Here is a 9,137-nt window from a genome sequence, read left to right as displayed (position 1 = left end):
GACAAATGGTCCAGTTCACATCATTTATACAAAGCGAGCTCAACTTTGAGATTCTCTCTTACTGTTTGCTCTCGGGCACACAAACATGTATGATGGCTAACAGAGCTAGTCTCTTAGAGAGAAAGAAAACCTTTCCACAAGTTACACATTCTAAAGTAGCACAAAGGCCCCAAGTTTTCTATCACAATTTCTATTTCAGTACTTACGAAATGTTTGCCTGCTCCTTCTCAGACTGGGAACCAGCACATATTAAGTGCAGCAGTTACTAATGCAACTAGCAGCTTAACAATACACGCTTATGTGCAAACAGCTAAGGAACTCAGAATAAACATAACACACAAATATACAAAGAGTCCCCAAAAATTTTATTTAAAGAAACATGTTCAAATGCAGCATTGAAAACAGAGAGTGGAATGCCAATAGTCAGACTTAGGCTGAGTTATGTTTTCTTTGATAAACTAGCACCATTGAATCACAAGTCACAGACTAAATTATTCCTAGAGGTGTAAAAAACCTCCACCATTATAAAATTTCTATGAGTTCATTAAAAACTGGTTCTCAATTTGCTACTCCTAAAGAGATGAAAGCAGTTTGAAGTACAAGTTTTGATATCTACTCATTGTTACCCATAAAAGACAGTTTATTCTCAAGTCTAAACATCCTGATCAAGGGGAAAAATGTCTAAAAGTCAGCTTCACAAGTCTTTACAAACTAAACAAGTAAGAAAGATCTACTGTGTTATAAATATACACAGTACAGTATGTACAAGTCTGATCTTACAAAATAAGAGCTTCCTAGTCCATAAAAATACTAACTCAACTACAAAATTTTCTTAGTGTTTAGACAAGCTGTCTCAAGCATTCACTATATCAAATTCCTAAAACACTGATTTGTTCCAATAGCACAGCAGCTTGAACATGTTCACAACGGGAAAGAGCCCAACAATTCACCAGAAAACTGATTTCTAATCCTAATTTCCCACGGAAGTTTAGTGGTAATGTTAGTGTTTGCTATCTATTTTAATGTCACAAGACCCTTACGTATTTCTAGACTGTGTTTGAACTATTCAAAGTGCTGAAAGTGCGATCGAAGAATAGGGTTTTGTATCCATTTTCCAGTACACCCTTCTCTGGCACAGGCAACAACAGCCAAGCATTTGTAGGTCTGTGAGGTCAGAAAGGCACATGCTCATTTGTACACGCTCAGGTAAGCATGCACAGATACACACATGCACTTTGCTTTAAAGACCTGCCCTAAATATTAAAATGCTTCTTTCTAAGTAGGGAGCTTCAAGAATTTCTTACAAATCGTTTAATGCAGATGCCTGGAATTCGTAAATACCTTGATCCAAACTGCTTAAAATGACTGAGATGGTGGTGAAAAAAAATGGGTGTGGTTTTCAACTTACGGTGTCCAAGTATTGCTCTGGAATGCAGAGAAACAAAGTCTATGCTGTCTCACTTTTTATCAAGCGACGTCCAGGTTACAGTAGCCCACATGATTTATCATTTCATTACAGTTAACACAGCATATGTGAGCATAACCATATACATAGCACTCCCTCAGTATTTGTTCTTTTGGAGACCATCTGCAGTCTGAATGAAATTAAAACTATTTGAGGAATGTTTCAAGCAATATCCTTTTGTACTTACACATACAAGTGCAAGAAATAACAAAACTAAACTGCGCCTCAACCAGAATACAGACTTTCACTCACACGCCAATTAACATTGCTTCCTTTTCACTTTCCTTCCCTACAGTGGCCTTCTACGACATGCATCATAATAACTAGTGCTGTTAAAAACTAAGAACATATCCCTCTTGACAAAGGTGACAAATTTTTCTAGTGGGCACATTGGCTTGCTGGAACGTTTGTAATAATCCTTGCAGAAGGAGGTCTGGAACGTGACATCAGCGCCATTATACAAGATGCGGATAAAGTGTTCTTTGGGTCTCTTCCCATCCTGCCACAGCTCAAACACTAATCTGGCAGCAAATCTTGGAAATCTGGCCTCTGTAATGCCCAAGGCACTAAGAACAGGTGACAGTGTGACATCATGTGCAGAGTAAAGAACAAATACTTCTTCTTTCTTGCCTTCTGCAATACGCTGCAGCCGATTAACAGTCTGGTTGAGGAGAGGATGAGTAGCCAATAGTGCATACAAGAAATAAAGTTTCTTTTCCTGTCTTTCTCTCTCGTCCTCCAACTGATGTCTTTTGATTACTTTGAAGTGCTCCATACCAATGCAGCCGGTTTTGGTACAGGGAAAACTGACATTGTGGCAAAAATAGCACAAGAGAGAATCTATTGGGTTAGAAGCTCTCAACTGCCTGGTGGGAATGCCTACAATCTTTGCCATATCCACATATATTTTCTCCAAATCATTGTTTTTCACCCTTAAACTGTACTGTCTGCGCTGTTCCTCTTCTAGGTAATGGTTTCGCATGGGACAGTCGCAGCTTCCAGAGCAAAAAATGGTGCTCCACTGATGCCTCATGTTAATTTTCTTCCAGTCAAAATCTGGCAAAAAAGTGTAGAGCAGCGCCAACGCACTCTGCAGGGTTCGACTTTTTCCTGTTGTCTCCAAGTAGAGCTGTTTTGCTGTCCAGTCACTCAGAAGCAGTTTGTGCTTGTTTATATAAATTTCTCGTAATAATTGTCCATTTCGCAAGTGTTGTACAACCCCTGAAAGATAATTTTTTTTAAGAAATTACAACACATAATTAGAATCTAATCTCCAAAACTAGTAAGTTTCTGCAAATTTACGGCAGGCAGTAAAACTACCAGCAGTCAGGAAATGAATACACAGAACGTAAACTAGTGTGCAAACTCACAAAACAGAGCGGTGAGGTATGGCAATCGCATCAAACTTCTTTCTCCATCTTCCTTCAGGGACCACTCAAACCGCTCGATAATTCTTACACTAATGCTCTGCCTTTATCCAGCTGGAAAGGAAGAGGGGGTATGTCCCTCTCACACGCCAAAACCTTTACTCCAGAATCCACCTTGCTTGTGTTACCCTCTTGCAGCAGCAAAGCAAGGGGCAAGAACCCTTTATGACTAGAATATCTATATAACTTGCTACAGGTAATAGGAGACCCAAATACGAGCTCAGTTACAAGCTGTGGGCAATGATGAATCGGGTTCCCACACAAAACATGCTGTGTTGGGTAGAGCTTCTTGGTAACCTGGCTAGATTTCTCCCGAAATCTCACTTTGCAAGACTTGACACTGGCCTAACACAAATACTGCTTCTGACGGGATCCCAAAACATATGAGGATTTGACCGGCAAGTTTTAGACTAAAACATACAGGAGATTCCTGGAAAGGACAGTTGGCAAGAGGAAAATAGTACCAACTCCCCAAATCTTCGACACTCTTTTCATTCTCTCTAGTCAGTCTCCAAACCCACAGACTACCCAGATCCACTGTTATCTGCTCTTTCAGTCAGTGGCATTTAAGATAAAAAGATCAACACAGTTAAAAGCAAAGTGTGGGAATAAACTGGAATAGATCAATGTTAAAATTTGAAGAGACACATAAAAGTATTAATGTGAATTTTCAAATTAAATTAATGAAAGTTGAAGAGAAAAATCCACATGTGACCAATCCTTTTCACAATCACATTTCTACCCAGTTGTGCAACAGTATGTTTCCACATGTTTGTGAGAAAGCACTTCAGTATTTTTATTTTTGATGCACTGGTAAGAATACATGCAGAAAATTCAGTGCAGCAAACAAACACACAAACTTCAGTTCATACCAGCTCAGCTGGCTATCTGGGTAGAGAACACAAACAATCCCAAGAGCTGTGGAATCTGTGAAAATCTGTTTCCTACAAATTGGCAACTTGTTTCTGTACTTCTGCCTTCTTACCTTTCCTTCCCTTCCTATTTTGTCTCGCAGGCTGACTGCAGTCCCAGAGCTTTTCCAAACAGCCCTTTTATCACTGCTCTGATCCAGCACTACCTCCACTTTCCCTCTCCAATCCCAAACCCTTCTCTCTTTCTATTATTCCCAATTCCCCCAGCACTACACTGCTCCCAGCTCCCCACATGCTTTATTCTACATAGTCAAATCCCTGATTGCAACGGTAATCTCCCGTCTCCCCTACCCTTTCGGTACAGATAAACTAGACAACATGTTGGCTAGCAGAGTTCAGCAGCCTTGCTCTCAGTGGTGGTATTAATGAAGTCTCAAAACTTCACTTTTTAAAAAAGTTGCTTGGAATTTAACTGCTGATATTTCCAGCTTTTCTCCCAATAACTAGCTCAGCAGAACTGACAGACAGAATAAGAAAATAAGCTTCATTTTCCTGTGGTGAAAATATACATAAATAAATATGGCAGAAAAAGCACACTCTCGGAACGTCATTACAAAGCTTGGGGGGTGGGGGGAAGCACCAGACATATAAAGTTTTTCCATTTCCATAATACAAGCACCAACCGCATCTGGCACATCGGAATCTCTTGCAGGGGATATGGTAGTTACACCACAGGTAAAAACTGGCACCTAAGTGATTGTTCTTCAGTTCCAAGGCCACTCTGAACTACAAAGCAATCAGTGACAGAGTACCAGATCTTCCTCAGGAGGGACTGAGCAATGCCATTTTTCACAAGGGTGACAAAGCAATTTTGTGGTGTGGAGCCACATCAAGGGGAGGTGCTCTGACTTGTTACAAGTACAGGCAGAAGAGATGGCAAGCGTGACCGATCTGTAACAGAACTGGCAAGCATGGGTTCTAGAACTGTTACTACTTTTATGCTAGAGAGTCTAATACTTTATTCATATCCCTGCATAACCCAGGCTATGACCAACATTATAAGCTTCCCATAAAAAAGCACGCTTATTTCAATATAAAGAAAAATAGAAGATCCCTTTCCACCCAGACTGTATTTAACAGAGCAGAGGAAAAGACAAAGCTGCTATGGAAACATACCTGTCTGTGTAAGCTCTCCCATTTCGCACAAGGAATGACTAGGGTAACGAGGCAGGCTGCTTAGGGAACCATCCATTTGGGCTGCAGATCCTTTGGACATGTGTTTAATGAAAGCTTCAAGCTGAGGATGAGAAGGTTTCCTAGAAAGGTAAATCAAAATGTGAAAACTTCCAAAAGCATATGGGAAAACAGCTCAAGAGATTCAAGTATTCTAAGTATGTCAGCTCAGAAATTTCATGGTGTGAGATTATTTCCCACTGAGACAACATCTGCTCCTACTCAGGACTTTTGCAAGTATGCAAAAGGAATCTCATTACTTACTAACTACCAAAAAGCTATAGGGACACTGATGTCTTGTCATGTTAAAATTATGGTACTTTTCGGTAAGTAATTTGGAAACATTTCTTTGGGGTTTTTGAAAGCAGTCATTAATACTATTGTGAATTAAAAAAAAAAAAAAAATCCTTACCAAAAAACCACTCTCTCCAGTTTCTGAAGTACCATTGCACTTAAACACCAAAGCCAAAGGCACTAACAATCTATAAAAGGATTCAAATAATCAGTATTGTAAGTAGACGATCTTGAAGGAATTCTCAAGTTTTGTAATGTACAAGGTTGGTTACAATCTCAGCCTTTATTTCTAATTACTTCAGGCTTCAAATCAAATAGCACATGTAGCCTCAATTAAGTGGTACGCGGAAAGTAGTATCCTGTAGCCCCATTAAAATTGGAATTTATTGTTTTCGGTGTTGTACTATTACCCGGGAAGAAAGAATCCAACACTGCTAGATGCTTAAACAGGTAGGATACCCTCACGATGCAAGTAATGAATACAACTAGGAAAGAGATGTACCCATAAAAGTCTAGGTTAACTCACTGAAACAGGATTCAAGCTAGTGAAAGAACGCTCAGATCTCCTAAACTGTTCTGAAAATTTCAAATACCCCACAGACTCAGGTCACGGTTGTACTGCTGTGCTGAAAACTACATATTCAAAACAGTCCACAAACAATATAATCAAAAGGGATTTAAACCTTAAAAAAAAAAATAGAAATATCTATGATCACGCTGCTACAACAGAAATAGAGTACACAGGGATTTCTTCGTTAAATGTCATTGTTTAACAAACGTCACAGTCACCTCTTTACTTTTGTGCAGAACTAAATCAGAAACCATTCGGCAATGCAACTCTGCCCCAGACGGTTCTCATTTTAATAGGTGAATACAGTAAACATTTTTATATTGCGCAAAATATACATATATAAAAAAAGAAGATAAAATTGGTCAGAGAACTTTTCCCGAAGTCTGGGGTTTGTGTTTATTGTTCATATTTACACTTTGCTAGAATGATAGACTGGTTTGACACAAAAACCTCAAATCTAAAAAGAAAGTCTTCCAGAGTTGCAGGAACCACAAGAGGGAGCAATAACACTACTAAAGCATGAAAAAGCGCCTGGAATCAAAGTTTACTAGGACAAAGACACTCGTGCTTACATAGAAGAGCCAGCTGAGAAACTCTCTTAAATGAGAAAGCACCTCTTGCAGGGCCATGCTCACAGCATGCATAGACAGGTCTCATAAGAGTCAGTGTCTTTTTCAACAGAAAGGTACCTCATTGTCATTATTTTATAAAACTTGAATTTTCCAGTATTTAATTTACCTTTAGAAAAGAAAAAAATCTCGGGAGGAAAATGTTACGATAAATTACAGTACAACTGCCAGTAAGAAAACATGCAAAATGAAACAAGCAGCAAACTGAGAAAAAATACCAAAAGAATTTTTTTCATTTTTACTTCAAACTGAAAGGAAAACCAGCCAATTTATGACATTCTAAATCCACAGCTCCTTCTATATATCATAATTTTAACAACGCAAATGAAGATTAACATTGAGAAGCAGAGATACATAAAAAAGGCTTTGTTCCTTTCTAAAGCAGTGGAAGCTTCCTGCTGTACTAAGCCTGCATTAGAAAGCTTCATCCAGCTCCAGATGTGCATTTCAAACAGAACTTTTTGTACATTTCCCTATTTCCACAGCCCAGCAGCGCAATCTAGAAATGGAAGAATTAAGTTGAGACAATTAAACCCATTAGCAGATAGCTTTTTCAGCTTATTGCAGAAGCAGCAGGCTGAACTACCAATTTCTAAACTCTGCACTTTAAAAATTCTAAACATGAAAAAAAAACTGTCAATCATCATTTTCCCTTAACCCTGTTTAATTAATTAGCAAGTTCTGCAAATACATGTGCACGAAAACTAACAGAACTGCATTATCCATTCTGCTCCTTTTGCTGCTTGGCTTACAAAAACCTGAATTCTAACAGAACCAAACCTGTACTGATCAAACTGTCAGCAATCACTTGTGGGAAGGAAGAAAGGAAAGAAGACAGAAAACTATTTATCAGTGCTCTGCAAACAGATTTATCTAAAAAAAATGGCAGGCGTGATAAACTAGCATCCAAGATAAAATGATAAAATGTATGATAATTGATAAAATCTTATTCCAATGTATTAATATAGCTTTCATATACATACGTAGCTGCAAGTTACTTATCTTTGGATGACATTATTTTTTACAGCGAGCACACGTTAAGCACATGCTTGCAGAAGTGAATTTTGAAATATGACGTTAGACACATTTCTGAATACGAAGGCAAAGCTTACTACTTGTTAAATATATTCTAGGGGATGAAAAAACATAAAAATCAAACAATAGAAGTAAGAGCCATTCTGCCTGAAGGGCGCAGACATCTCAGGCTACAATATACTTCCATCCTGAATGTAACCCTCATGTATGTACCCAAATCCTGAACACACCAGCAATTCTCCTGATTAACCCTGTACAACTGAGCAAATAAAAACTTATTTTTCTCAACAGCAAAATTTACAGCACTGCTCAGGCTACTAGCTAACAAATGACTCCCCCACCCCACCCCACCCCACGATTTCTCTTTTATTTAGAATATGAATCCTCCTGTTGAATTGGCCAATTTACAGATGCCGCAGGAGATGGAGTATCTAGGCAACACAGCTAAGACTCCTGGGACTGTTTGAGCAGGAAGCAAAGAAAATTACTCAGCTGTATAGTTGAAAAGACTGAAATACCCTTAAAATTTTATTTCCATAAAAATAACCAGAAAATAAAAATGAGCTAAAGAGATATCCTTCTGTAATTCGCTGGACATTGCAACGGTAAGCTACCACATTTGGGAAGTGTATTCATACAATAAATATTTCACATTTTGTCAGAACGTGGAATAGCTTTTCACCTAACACCACTAAGAATAACCATGCCTTGTCCTAAGCTTGAACATTTACTCCCCATTTTAATGCCTGTTAAGTTGCCTTTTAATGATTTTATTTTTGTAAAATAAAGTCAATTTTATCCGTGACAAAACTGAGGATGTTTCTTCTTCCTCAATAATGAATCCAGCTTGTCTTTTTGTTATTTACTAACTAGGATAGTAGATTCCAGATCTAATAGTGTAGTCTTCATGCACTAGCATTAAAATGGACCAACATTTAAATCCTTCTTCATCATTTAAATATCTTATTTGTAAAGGTCTTAAAAAGCTTTAATACCAAAATGTCATCTCTTTATTGCTACACTCTAACCAGTGTACATGGAAAGAAATCATACTGTGCAACTATTTGAATTACATGTGTACTTCTGCCAGCAACTGAGCTGACATCCTTCAATAAAGATTTCCTTTTTCCTTGAGGAGTTTAGATACAAAAAATGTAGAAGGTTTGTTTGGTTTGGTTTGGTCGGGGGTTTTTATGAGAAGCAAACACTAACTTGCTGGGTGTTCTGAATTAGCACAAAGTAAGAAATATAGTACCAGAGTGAGCATATGCACATGACACCTCAGAAAATCTGGTGATAGATTTTGGATGGCTTAGCTATAATGGCACAGCATATTGTGTCAGTAACATGCATGAAAACACATTTATTGCACCTATTATATATCTGCAAAGGTATGAAATATAACTCATGCAGCTCAACATTAAGTCCAAACATACTCTACAGCAAAGCCTCAACTCTCGCACAGCAGCACAGAAACTTCGTTACAGGACATGTTTGCATCTCACCCCCATGAGACTAACTGAGTTCAAGACTTCACGGTCGGCATTTCGGAACTGCTGTGGGAGACAGCGGGGCTTGATGCCCCTGGATAACATGATGCTCAGCCTGTTT

General features: G+C 38.4%; 1 protein-coding gene across 1 annotated transcript in view; it reads right to left on the bottom strand.

Moving 5' to 3' along the window:
• Positions 1 to 1,754: 1,754 nt before the first annotated feature.
• PXYLP1 (2-phosphoxylose phosphatase 1) overlaps positions 1,755 to 9,137 on the bottom strand; it is a 46,348-nt gene continuing 38,965 nt past the window's right edge. The window contains exons 4-5 of the mRNA XM_009889643.1: positions 4,941 to 5,080; positions 1,755 to 2,686 (exon numbers count right to left, since the gene is read on the bottom strand). Of these exons, the coding sequence (XP_009887945.1) occupies positions 1,755 to 2,686; positions 4,941 to 5,080 (1,072 nt within the window). The remainder of the gene's footprint in view (positions 2,687 to 4,940; positions 5,081 to 9,137) is intronic.

Source organism: Charadrius vociferus, unplaced genomic scaffold, assembly GCF_000708025.1.
Source record: "Charadrius vociferus isolate BGI_N301 unplaced genomic scaffold, ASM70802v2 scaffold650, whole genome shotgun sequence".
NCBI lineage: Eukaryota > Metazoa > Chordata > Aves > Charadriiformes > Charadriidae > Charadrius > Charadrius vociferus.
The sequence above is the reverse complement of the archived record's forward strand: the minus strand, read 5'-3'. Positions and strand labels throughout refer to the sequence as shown.